The 12,556-nt window shown below is 35.0% G+C and overlaps 2 protein-coding genes across 2 annotated transcripts; both read right to left on the bottom strand.

Annotated features, from left to right (window-relative positions):
• On the bottom strand, window positions 1-1,610 carry LOC116014460 (phosphoserine aminotransferase 2, chloroplastic-like). Its single transcript, XM_031254521.1, has one exon. It carries the CDS (start codon window positions 1,553-1,555, stop codon window positions 266-268), a length of 1,290 nt encoding a protein of 429 aa, XP_031110381.1. The 5' UTR covers window positions 1,556-1,610; the 3' UTR covers window positions 1-265.
• Window positions 1,611-4,683: 3,073 nt separating this feature from the next.
• On the bottom strand, window positions 4,684-8,214 carry LOC116012417 (G2/mitotic-specific cyclin-2-like). The gene is made up of 10 exons (XM_031251949.1): window positions 7,903-8,214; window positions 7,503-7,632; window positions 7,340-7,399; window positions 7,195-7,240; window positions 6,960-7,091; window positions 6,740-6,862; window positions 6,184-6,273; window positions 5,879-6,100; window positions 5,258-5,535; window positions 4,684-5,164 (listed from the first exon to the last, which is right to left on the bottom strand). Exons 1-10 carry the CDS (start codon window positions 7,988-7,990, stop codon window positions 5,020-5,022), a joined length of 1,314 nt encoding a protein of 437 aa, XP_031107809.1. The 5' UTR covers window positions 7,991-8,214; the 3' UTR covers window positions 4,684-5,019.
• Window positions 8,215-12,556: the final 4,342 nt, after the last annotated feature.

Below are 12,556 nucleotides of genomic sequence, written 5' to 3'. Positions count from 1 at the left end.
TGAACAAAAAAGGGGAATGCCTTTTCTTTTATAAGGCTGCTCACATTTCAAAACTCTTACATAGAAAACAAGAACAGATAAGCTAAGCAAATTGCATTGCTTAGCATCAAGTCATCAACCATCTTCCCAAAGCTGTCAAACTCTACCCATATAGACAAGTAGAATCATAGAGGTAAAGCATAAAGCAGATTTATGATAGGCAATGTAAAGAAAAAGTAACTTTAAAGCTTAAACCAAATAGTTCATGGCAGTATTAAACAAGACCTCAACCATGCCTTGCCTGGAAATCCTGCATGAAAGCAACCAGCTTTTCCACTCCAGCCAAGGGCATAGCATTGTAGATTGAAGCTCTCATCCCTCCTACTGACCTATGCCCTTTGAGCTGCACCATCTTCTCTGCAGCAGCCTCCTTTATAAACTCAGCTTCCAACTCAGATTTTGCCAGTGTAAAGGGCACATTCATCAATGACCTTACAGACTTCTCAACTGGGCACCTGTAGAACCCATTGCTAGAATCTATAGTCTGGTACAAAATCTCAGCTTTCTTCTTGTTCTTCTTCTCCACCTCCCCCAATCCACCCTGAGCCAACAGATCTTCAAAAACTAGGCCGCACATGTAAATCCCATAACAAGGGGGAGTGTTATACAGCGAATTGTTATCCGCGTGGATCTTGTAGTCCAGCATTACAGGAGTAACTGGCTGTGCATTTCCGATCAAATCTTTACGGATTATTACAATGGTGACGCCTGAAGGGCCAACGTTTTTCTGGGCTCCGGCGTAGATGATCCCGAATTTGGAAATGTCCACGGGCTTGGAGCAAAAATTGGATGACATGTCGGCAATTAAAACGGCGTTTGGATTTTTGGGGGTTGGGTAATTTTTGAATTCAACACCGTGAATAGTCTCATTGGCGCATATATGCAAACACTTGGCGTGCGGGGTTTGTTCCAGCGAGTCGAAGGTGGGGATCTTGGTGTATTTCTCCGATTTTCCGCTCCAGATCACGTTGGGCTTGCAGTACTTCACTGCTTCCTTGTAGGCCTTGTCTCCCCACGAGCCGGTGACGATGTAATCGACGGCGTCGTCAGGGGCGCAGATGTTGAGCGGCACGGCGGCGAATTGGGTGGTGGCGCCGCCCTGGAGGAAGAGGACGGCGTAATCCTCGGGGACGCCGAGGAGAGCCCGCAGATCCGCCTCGGCTTTCTGGATGATGGAAAGGAACTCCTTCCCGCGGTGGCTCATCTCCATGACTGACATGCCGCAGCCGCGCCAGTCCACGAGCTCCGCCTGGGCCTTCTCGAGGACGTTCACGGGAAGAGTGGCGGGACCCGCCGCGAAGTTGAAGACGCGATCTGAGGTGACGGCGGTCGGCGGCGGAGTTTGGACCGGCGCGGCGGCGGCATTGGCTGCCGAGTTGCAGGTGATGGAAATGGATTTGGTGGTGGAGAGAGGGGAAACGGTGTGGGGGAAGGTGGCGATATGTGTAACGGAATTCAGGTGGTGGTGGTGGTGATAGGTGGGTGTTTTCAGGGTAGCGGCGGACATGGCGGCCATGTTTAAGCTTCTTCTACTTCTACCTAAGTTTGGAGAATGTGAATATTCTTTAATGGAGATCCAATATTGCAACTTGCAAGAGGTTTTAGGGTATTTATACGTTTGAAATTTCATGCCAGCTTGGCAACTTTACAAAGAAAATAAATTCTCTTCATTTTTTTTTTTAATTTTATTTGTTAATACTAAATAATAATACTCACTTCATTCTCTTTTATATGGCTGATTCGATTAATGAGTTATTTACAAGTCAATTTTTTATAATATTAAGTTTAAAATTAATATATATATTTAAAAGTACTTTTAAATACAACAAACTAAATTTAAAAATTATTTTAAAAAAATACTAATGAAGTTAAGTAAGAAACAAATAATTAGTTTGATTAATGAATATTAAACATGACAAGTAAAATGAGATAAATAAAATGAGTAGGGTTGTGCATAATTCGAAAAACCCAACCAAATTGTCAACCTGAAACCAAATCGTCGTGTTGTTGAGGCCGAATCAGACCGGTTATCCTCTTGAAGGCAAGTAATGACAATCGGGTTGTGGATATTAAATATCCATCCCACCTGTATTTAAAATTGGAGACATAGATTTCTTTCAGGAGAGATGTTCTTTTGAAAAATGTTATGCAAGTCTTACCTTCCTACGCTATAGGGGGATGTTCCTTTTCCGTAAGCGGTCGTTTGGTTCATGGAATGTCATATTATCTTAGGAAATGTCAAATTGGTAGGAATGTTAGATTTTTGTATTTGGTTAAAACTGAAGCATGTATTTAAATCTGTTTGGTTGAAGAGTTGTTGTTTATGTTTGGAACGGGTCGGTAATGGTCGAGCCCTTTAATCTAAAGGGTCTCAACCAACTAAATTCTACATCATAAAAATCTCTAATAGTAATTTTTAACATACCCCTCAAGCTAAAGCATATGGAAGCAAAAAGCTTGCAAATAACATAATATGTACCCAACTCATCATTAACTAGTAGCAAACAAAATCTACTGGTCAGCAATGTCAAAATTATCTCAAAATCCGTGAAAAACTCATTATCCTTGAAAAGTATTATGATAACGGAGAACACGGAAATGTCAAAACAAAGACCATTGAAAAAAACACCAAGACACTAGATGGTCATTACGTACCTAAAAGTTTGGTTGAAGGATATTGCTCTAATTTAATATTAAAATTTAAGTAGTATCCAATTGTGGCTAATGATACCACTCGCTGAAAAGGCAATATAAACAACTAAATCTAAAACTATAATAAAAATCTTAAAAAATTAAATTCTCACATAAAAATCTCTAATGATAGTAATTTTTAACAATGAAAGGGATTAGAAAAATCCTATTGAAAAAACTTGAGTATATACCTTGAGAACTGAGAAGCATGGCAACTCGTTGGCCTCCATTCTTAACGTTAAAATCATGAGCAAAGTAATCATCATAATGAGGTTTGTACTTGCAGCCCTCTTCATTGTGGAGAACTTTAAGGCTTTCGCCATGGTCATTCTTTGCTTAAAGGCTTAATCCTTAGCTCCAAGGGTTTCTACGTCATGGTCATCCTTGAAATTAGGAATATTGGAGTAGAGCTTTAATTTTATTATTTTTTTGATAAATGCACTCACTTTCTTTCATTTGTCATGTACAATAATACATATGAGAATGGAGGCAAGTCAAGCCAAGACTTGTCATTTTTTACTAGAAAGTAGAAACTCAAGTTCCAAATCATCTTTTTGTCCAAATTTTAAAAGTTACTTGTTGGTCCATTTCTCCTGAAATCTGCATGCCCATTTCAGTCAAAATCCCAAAATATATAGCAAAACAGTGCTTGCATGGAAATTCAAGAAAAATGAATAAATTCTGCTGTTTCTTTGATTATTAAAAGAAGAAGAAAATATGCAGAAATACAATAAAGAGATCTGTTCCAAATAACAACTAAAAATGATCATGGATATTCAAGAAAAATGAATAAATTCTGCTGTTTCTTTGAATAATTAAAAGAAGAAGAAAATATGCAGAAATACAATAAAGAGATCTGTTCCAAATAACAACTAAAAATGATCATGGTTGTTTTGCAATTGCAAACACACAACCCCCTCTTCTCTTCTTCTAACACTAGGGTATGTTTGGTTGGGTGGAAAAATTTTTCCATGGAAGTTGTTTTCCTTAAAGTAGAGGAAAATGAATTTCTCAAATTTGAGGAAAACAAAATCCTTGGTCCATGGAGGATGGGAAGAAAAATTGGTATGATTGGACAAATTTACCCTTTGTGTTATTTTCTAATTATTATTACTTTTATTAATTTGTAGGGGCATATAGGTCTTTATACACATTATTCCTTACCATATTAAATCCAACCAAACAACAGAATTTATCTTCCCAGCAACTTCTTTTCCACCAACCAAACAACATAATTTATTTTCCTAGTAACTACTTTTCCACGGAATTTCACTTCCACTTCCCTTCAAATATTTTCCGCGAACCAAACGAGCCCTAAAAATCAGATGATCAAATCCCCCCTCCCCCGGGGCAACAGATAGTTGCTAAGCAAATTATTCTTGTAAATTAGCAGGCATTACCCCAGAAAGCTGTATACCACACCCCCCAATAATATCATCATTATAGAAAGTCATGTATAGTTAGAGTGCACTGTACATGCCCCCTGGATCTCCCTCTGTCTGTTATTGGGTCTGTACATACTAGCTAGAAGATGAACTCTACGGAATCCTCACATGTTATAAATAATTTTAGAGTATTCTAAAAGAAGCAATTGGGTATAAATACCCCACAAGGGGCCCTCATTTGTAAGCATCAAAGATTCGAGGCATTCAATTTCTCTATAAAGCTCATGTATTTCCTTTAGCATCGAAGTTCTTGTCTAACCTTCTTTCGTAGTCATCTCATCCTTTACTGCCGCACGAGACATCATTAGGTGAAAACGAGTCCAGTGACATTAGTCTTTCAATTAAAGGACTTTTGGCTTTTGGTCCATCTGTGCTTCTCTCTAAGAACACCCTACGGGTAATGCTCTCTTATTCTCTTGAATGGAAGAACAATGAATAAGGTGGCTTTTTGGGGATAAATTCTTCCCTTGTGAAATCTGCCTGTGCATTTCAGTCAAAACCCCAAATCTATAGCAAAACAGTGCTTTCTGCTGTTTCTTTGATTATTAAAAGAAGAAAATATGCAGAAATACAATTAAAGAGATCTGTTCCAAATAACAACTAAAAATGATCATGGTTGTTTTGCAATTGCAAACAACACAACCCCCTCTCTTCTTCTAACAATAAAAATCAGATGATCAAATCCCCCCTCCCCCGGGGCAACAGATAGTTGCTAACAATTTATTCTTGTAAATTAGCAGGCATTAACCCCAGAAAGCCTCCCCAATAATATCATCAATATAGAAAGTCATGTATAGTTAGAGTGCACTGTACATGCCCCCCCTGAATCTCCCTCTGTCTGTTGTTATTGGGTCTGTACAAGAAGAAAACTAGCCGCTTCACATTTTGCAGCATACCCATATTTTGATGTGTTGTACTTCCTATGTACTCCTGTAAGTTTTCCCGTGGCCGCTTTCTGGTGGAACCCCACCATCTTTCTCGAGCTTTCCCTGGAAAACAACAAGAAAACAACCTTAAAGGATCAGAAAATGGATGGCAAAAAGTCTGCAGATATGCAGCAGACAAGTTAAAAGTGTTCTTACAGAAGTTGGTGTTCTGTGTAGCCGGTGTGCCACTCGCAGGTCTTGCTCCATTGGCTAACGCCGTAGAGCGTGCACTGGGCGGAGTAGATGGCGGCCGCCGCCAGAAAGGAAGGCGGGAACTTGAGCATCTCGTACTCCACCAGGCAAAGCTCGATCAAGAAGAAGGACATGAGCTCGAGCTTCTTGTCGGATTGAGCCGCCTTGAGGAACCTCTTCATGAACACATATGGAGTCGGGATTGACATGTTGAACTGCAACGTGTTCAGCATCAAACTCTCCTGCAACCAAAATCACCATCATTATTCGATCAATAGTTCAAGAAAAAACTACTCTCCCGAGCAACTCAATTGGTTCTGCGATCCTGACAATTCCAGTGTAGGAGTGCAACACACAATATGTGTAACAAGGACACTGGCCCTCTCACCTAATGGCCACTGAAGCCACCACACCCCTATTTTGTGGGGCCATGGTGGTTCTCAGTTGGTTTTGCATTTTGTCCTCCCACCTAATGGTCGCTGAGTCACCACCTCTTTACTATTTTGTGGGGTAGGGGGGCATGGTGGTGTTGAGAATTTTGTATTTTGTGGGCAATTTCAAGAAAATTGAAACTGGTGCTCTTACCATTTCTAGCACTTCTTTCCTTGTGTAAGCCTTGTCTGAAATGAACACCAAATCATCGACGACAGGAACAGAAACCTCCTCGTACTTGCACGCCAACAACATTGCAACCAGTCCAACGAGCTGCAACTTCTTCCTCACAACAGACTGCTTCTCTAGAAACCTATCGATTAGGTTAACTGTCAGAAATAATGTCTCTTCCCTTAGTTCAAACTTGTGGTGCACCTGTTTCATCATCACCAATTAATGTCCCAATTCCACTATTTATAAAATAAAAATAAAATCCCAAAATCCCATTTTTCTTTTACCTCAATCAACCAGTCAATCAGAATAGCCCTCATCCTCTCATTGATGTCAAACTGCTGAGCCATATAGTCTGGTGAAACACAGCTACAATGCTGCATTAGAAACCCAAATTATTAGCTATATCATTTTATATTTAATTTATGATTAAATAAATTTAAAAAATGACAGCCCACTTCTGGTAAAACAGAACATGTTTTACTGCTAACAGTGTTCACTTGACCCAAAAAAAAACAGGAAAACATTGACCTTAGGGAAAGTCTTCTTGTAAGAATTACTTAACCTCAGATCTAACCCATTCATAAAAGGCCATTTTGTACTGCTTAGATTTTTTGAATTCAAAAAAGCATCTTTTAAAGTATTCTTTTTACCTAATAAGATCCCAAATGTCTAACTTTGAAATCCAATATACCCACAAAAGACTAATCTTTAAATTATACTTCTTTTTAAACAACAAATGATTTGAAAACACCACAGATTTGAAAACACCACAAATGATTGATCCATTACAACTGTTTATAACATTAAAAGAAATTGTTTCTATAATGTTAATTTGGGTACCTCAACTTTTTTGTAGTAGGCATAGATATCACCCACATAGTCCACAACTGCAAGTGGGTTCTTCTCATCACCACTGTCAATGTCTACTATAGTTTCCTCAAATATATCCTCCATTTCAACCTCCTGCAAAAAACAACAAATGGAAAATTTTCAGTTTGTTCATATAGGCTTCAAATTAAATATTATATTACTTAATTAGAAACAGGTTTTAGATTATTACCATGTGAGATTTTTCATGTTCTGCCTGTTCCAAAGCCATGGGAACAGCCTGGTCTTTACCCACTTCATGAAGGGGAACATCCTCCCATACTGTGAATTCTTCTTCAGCTGCAATCTTTGGTTTCTTGGTTTCCTGTTCAACATCATTGAGAGCCATTTTCAGTGAGATCATTTTTTATTTTCAAAAACTTCTTGTTTTTTTTTTTTAAATTAAATGGGAATTCACAGTACAATACCTCATGATAGTGTTGCTGTGAGGTAGCAATTTGGGCAGCAAATTTCCTTTATTTTAAAATGAAATTTGAATAATCAGGCTAAAATTAAAGAACCATAGATAAAAAAAAAACTTTTAGAAGAAATCTTCAGAACTTCTTAGCTGACCTTGTGATGGGCCTATGAGATGGTACAGGAGGATTGTTATTGCAGACCCCAATAGTAGTTCTGGACACAAGAAAAGTGTTCTCAAGACATCAGTTTTGTACAGAGATAAGAGATGAAAAAAAAAAGGCCAAAAAGAAATCTTAAGATTTGAGATTAGAATTACTCTGATAATCCTCTTTTGGTAACAACAAATGGGCATGGATGGGCTCCTAAATTCTGGTTTATCACTCCCAGTGCTCTCCTGTTGTGCCTGATCTCCATCCCAAACTTCCTTCCACCCATTTCTCCCCCACCTTTCATATGCCCATACAGAAAACCAAATTCAGAAAGATATAAACACATGATACCAACCAAGACAAAACATTTCAAAATCTGATCCTTTATGCCACAGATTCAGGTTCAAATTCAGAAAAGAAAAGAAGAAAAAAAATTGAATTTTGAATTCTCAAGTCCCTTTTAAGAAAGACTTCATTTTTATGAATTTGAATCTCAAAAAGAAAAACAAGAAAAAAAAAAGATTCAATCTTTTGCTACTACCCCACATCTTCTCAACCGGCATTTACCTTGAGCATTAGTTGGTTTCATCAAAGCAACATTGTTCTCATCAGATGCAATCATGTTCTCTTGATCCATCCTGATTTCAGAACCCATCAACAAAGAACAACAACCCAAGAAAACAAAGCTCTCTCTCTCCTCCTCCTTCTCTCCAAGATCCAACTCTTAGAGAGAGCTTAGTTAAAGGACCCGAGAAGAAGAAAGAGAAGAGAATACTCTGTCTGCCAAAAACCCCAAAGGGGAAAGAGGAAAGAGAGATAGAGGGAGAGATTGAAGGGGCTTTGTCTGCTGGATAGGCTTACAAACCGAGGGGGTAGAGCAGAGGGTCTTTATTCAAACCAAACGGCTAGTTATGGAAATTTGGCCGTTGGATCATGGATGCGATCTCGTAAAAGAAGACTACGGTTCGCGGCAACGGTCACTTATTTCTGCCATGTGGTTGTGTCTGTTTAGGAGACGTTGCATTCAAATTATGGATGACAGCATATTTTATTTTCCCTTTTTTTTTTAGAAATATTTTATTTTTTCCTTTTCAAGTGTTTTACCAACTTCCTAATTCGGATTAAGGTTTTTACTAAATACCTGTGTCATTTAATGACATCCTTAATTAATTTCTAAACAATATTAGAATTAATAGTAATGGTGATTTGCCTTTTAGATTCATTCATTCAGTGATGATATATGGAGAGATCCGCTACTAACTTGCCCACTATATGGGGCCTTGTTTGGTAGGGTTCTTATTGCATTTGGTGTCTCCTATGGATCATTTTCAGTGTTGAAACAATTTTATTGATTTCAGAGTCAAATGGGAAGGTTCATGTGGTATTTTAGGTTGTTTTTAGGGTTTGATGAGTAACACGTTAAGGCTGTGTTTGCATAAATTCTATCATATATTGTGAGTGTTTATGAATTGTGTTTAATGTTTTTACTTTATTAGTACAATAATACACGTCTTAATAATTTCAGTTGATACTTAATATTTAAAAAATGTTAATGTATAATGAATTGTTTTAATAAATGCCTTTAAAGGATCAAATATCGAACACGTAGGGTTAAGCATGTGCTCCATCTCAACTAAAAGCCTAAGCTGTCACGTGGAAGAGATTCGAACTCATGACTTTTTGCATGACTCTGATACCAAATTAAAGCATGTGCTCCATCTCAACTAAAAGCCTAAGCTGATAGTTGGACTGCACATATTATATTTATGTTCAAATTTTGACTGAACACAGGGATTTAAAAGAAAATATTTAATGTATTGATTTAGCAATGTATTTATGTTTTTGCCAATAATAAATGCATTGCCTTATAATAAAAGTAGAGTATTTTTAAAGAATATTTAGAATAATGAGGTAATCAATGTTATTATATTGATGAGAATGATAATTATGGGACATTTCAATTTTTAAAATAATGATAATTTTTTTTTTGAGATAAAAAGTAATTGTTTTAAGAAATTGTATAAACGAAACGACAATAAAATAGTCAAATACATAAATCAATGAACGTTAAATTTATGAAATTTTACAATTCCTCTAATACTTTTTAACAATTCAAGTACACATACAACAAAATTTAACGTTGTTTTTTTTTTTTCATATAATAATTAAGAATATACAATTATCTAACTTTCCCTTTTCTTACTTGTATGTGAAAGGCATAAAGTTTGTCATCCAAATTAATAAAGGTTTTTTTTTTTTTGAGTTAATCAACATTTCGGTTCCTCAATTGTTTCTCAACTGTTAATGTAGTCAATAATTTTCAATTTCAATCAATTTGATCTTCGAATTGTTTAAAATTTCGTCAATCAAACTCTTTCAGGAACCAAATTGTTAATTTTTACATTTTTAAAATTTCGTCAATTTGGTCCTAAAAGGGTTTAAAAGGGTTAAACTCTTTCAGGAACAAATATAAAATTTCGTCAATTGAAACACAGCTACAGTGCTGCATTACAAACCCAATTTCGTCAATTAATTTCGTCAATTTTAAAAGAGTTTAATTGACAAATTTTTAAATAATTCAAAAATCAAATTGGTTGAAATTGAAAACTAGGAACAACATTGACATTTAGAAACCAATTGAGTGATCAAAATGTTGATTTCTTTTCTTTTTTCTTTTTTTCTTTTTTTTTTTTTTGAAGAGAAGAACAAATATAAATTTAGAGTTAAACATTTACAACAATTATTTATGAAAGAAAATCTATATTGAATAGTTAAACATTTACAATTATACATAAAAGAAAATAATGTTATGGGCCGGGACTGATTGCAGTAATTATTTTGACCAGTCGTTAGTATTAATAGTTTGTAGTAAAGATAGATAATGAGAATGAGCAAATTACAGTTTTGAATGAATTTATTAATATCCGGATAGAGTAAAGTATAAGGATCACGTTGTGAGAGGAATTGAAAAATTAATTAATTAAAAAAATAATGAAGTGGATAGATTATGCATGCACTTGAAAACAAACAAGAGGAGCGTGCTATTCTGGTCCATGCTACCCCCAACGTTCAAACTCACACTCATGCTTTTGACTGCAAAGGAAAATAATATTTTATTTTTATAAGTATATATATAATCTTCTCGTGCATATGTACTTATGATGCTTTTAATTTAAATTATGTAATGTTACATAAATAATGTGATCATAATAATATTATACGATTTTTTTTAAAGTTATATAATTATTTCGGTGATCTTATTTTACCATTATGAAAAATTTTGGAGTTGACGTTGTAATTGGAGGTAATGCGTCTTTTTTTAGAGCAAGATCAATGGTAAAATTAAAATTTGAAGGTTCTTTTTTTTTTTTTTGTCTGATTTGTAAGAGTTGAAATGAAGAGAAACAAAACAAATAAAACAATTAGAAATTTTAAAGTAGATGTCAGTTGACATACAACCACCCTAACGCACCCACGAGTGACTTTGCTTAGCAGATAAACCTAAGGTTGTAGAAGGCCTAGGCACTAGTAGAGCGGCCGAGTAAAATAACAATAATAATAATAAAGTGTAGTCACCTAAATTCTTAGAAAAAATTGGCTGAGTTGGGTTTAAACTCGCCCGAGTTCAGCATCGAGTTGATTGAGTCGGGCGCATAGTTAGCCGGCCGACTAAAAGGTGCCTAGGAGTAAAATCCACTCGACCTAGGGACATTTAGCGCCTAGGTGGTCGCTTAGGGTGATTTTTACAACACTAGATAAACTTAACTCTTTTTTTTTTTTTTTTTTTTTTCACATCTTCCCTCTCTCATCCACACATCACCAAAATCTCCTAAAAAACCAAAGAAAGATTGTTGATGGTCGATGGTGCATTTGAATTATTTTTATGTTACTTTTCAATATTTAAATGGTGCCATGTTGCACTTATCACCTATACTAATAAAAAAACATAATACTATTACCAATAATAATATATTTATACATATATAAAACAATATATGGTCATGTATATATAGAATTATTACGGAGTATTTAGTTATTTACTTATTTGCATTGAGGATATTTAAATAAATTATACAACATAATCTAAAATAATAATGCCAATGAAAAAACGAGTAAAAATCTTACACCCGTTAAGAGCTTATTTGAATTACAAAAATAATAATAATGAATCTTATGTGGCACGATACATGAGATTGAATCCGCACTAGCTACTAAATAAAAGATGTATAGATAGCCTAATATCGTTTTAAAAGAGAAAATTGGATCATCCATTAAAAGCAATAATCAGTAAATTAACATGTCAAGATAATACTTGTTGTAATAGATCAGCAAGAACTCTACCTTTTAATTAATTAGGCACTATAATTTTATTTATTTATTTGTAATAGTTTTTTTTTAAAAAATTGTTTTGAGTTGTTGTGTTGTATACTTGTATAGTTTTATTAGCTATATCTCTAATTAAGAATGTATATATTCTTTTGGAAATTATTGTACCATATAATTTAGAAATATTTTGCAAATAGTTAATAAATATTGATAATTACTGTAACTTTTTTTTATATAGCCAATGAATGATTGCTGGTTGTGGCCAATTGGTCATTGATCGATCTTTTGCTAAACATGATGGCAATTAGGTATGACAATTGTATTTGCACTCAATAAGTTATTCATATTTCTGTTTCAATATATGATAAAATATTTGTATGATTTTAGATAAAATATTCGTATGATTCGAGAAATGGGTAAGGATACAAGACAAAAAATTTATATTTCTCCATGCACTTGCACTTATAGTCAAAACTCAAAAATCGATGAGTAGGTGAGTGAGTGAAACATGATTCTCATATTTGAATTGAAGGTCATAAGTTTAATTATTGTCACCACACTCCCGGCCAAGCTCGTCACACGAGATTTTTCTAGTGCGATTTACTCTTTTTTTTTTTTTGTGATTTACTGATTTTATATCTTCATATAGTGATTGACAATAAATGATCCAATTTTTATTTTTTATTTTTGAAAGCTATCCAATTTAAATATTTACGAAATTAAGATAAAGTAATTTGACTCACTTACAATCTAAAGCGGAAATACGGTTGTGGGTCACACAAACTTTTTAAAAAATAATTTAAGATTATAAGTATTAAAATTGGTTTAAAATATTAATTGAGCCAACGAAGGCGACGTGTTATATGTGCAAATGTACAGCTGTGCCGCTACCGTT

The sequence above is a fragment of the Ipomoea triloba genome, chromosome 3, assembly GCF_003576645.1.
Source record: "Ipomoea triloba cultivar NCNSP0323 chromosome 3, ASM357664v1".
Lineage (NCBI taxonomy): Eukaryota > Viridiplantae > Streptophyta > Magnoliopsida > Solanales > Convolvulaceae > Ipomoea > Ipomoea triloba.
The sequence above is the reverse complement of the archived record's forward strand: the minus strand, read 5'-3'. Positions and strand labels throughout refer to the sequence as shown.

What these genes read in the sequence shown, in the direction of transcription:
- LOC116014460 (XM_031254521.1), bottom strand. Translation starts at nt 1,555, where the DNA reads ATGGCCGCCATGTCCGCCGCTACCCTGAAAACACCCACCTATCACCAC.
- LOC116012417 (XM_031251949.1), bottom strand. Translation starts at nt 7,990, where the DNA reads ATGGGTTCTGAAATCAGGATGGATCAAGAGAACATGATTGCATCTGAT. An exon ending in GAAACCAACTAATGCTCAAG is followed by an intron (nt 7,633 to 7,902) that starts GTAAATGCCGGT and finishes GGCATATGAAAG; the next exon opens with GTGGGGGAGAAATGGGTGGA. An exon ending in TACACAGAACACCAACTTCT is followed by an intron (nt 5,165 to 5,257) that starts GTAAGAACACTT and finishes GTTGTTTTCCAG; the next exon opens with GGAAAGCTCGAGAAAGATGG.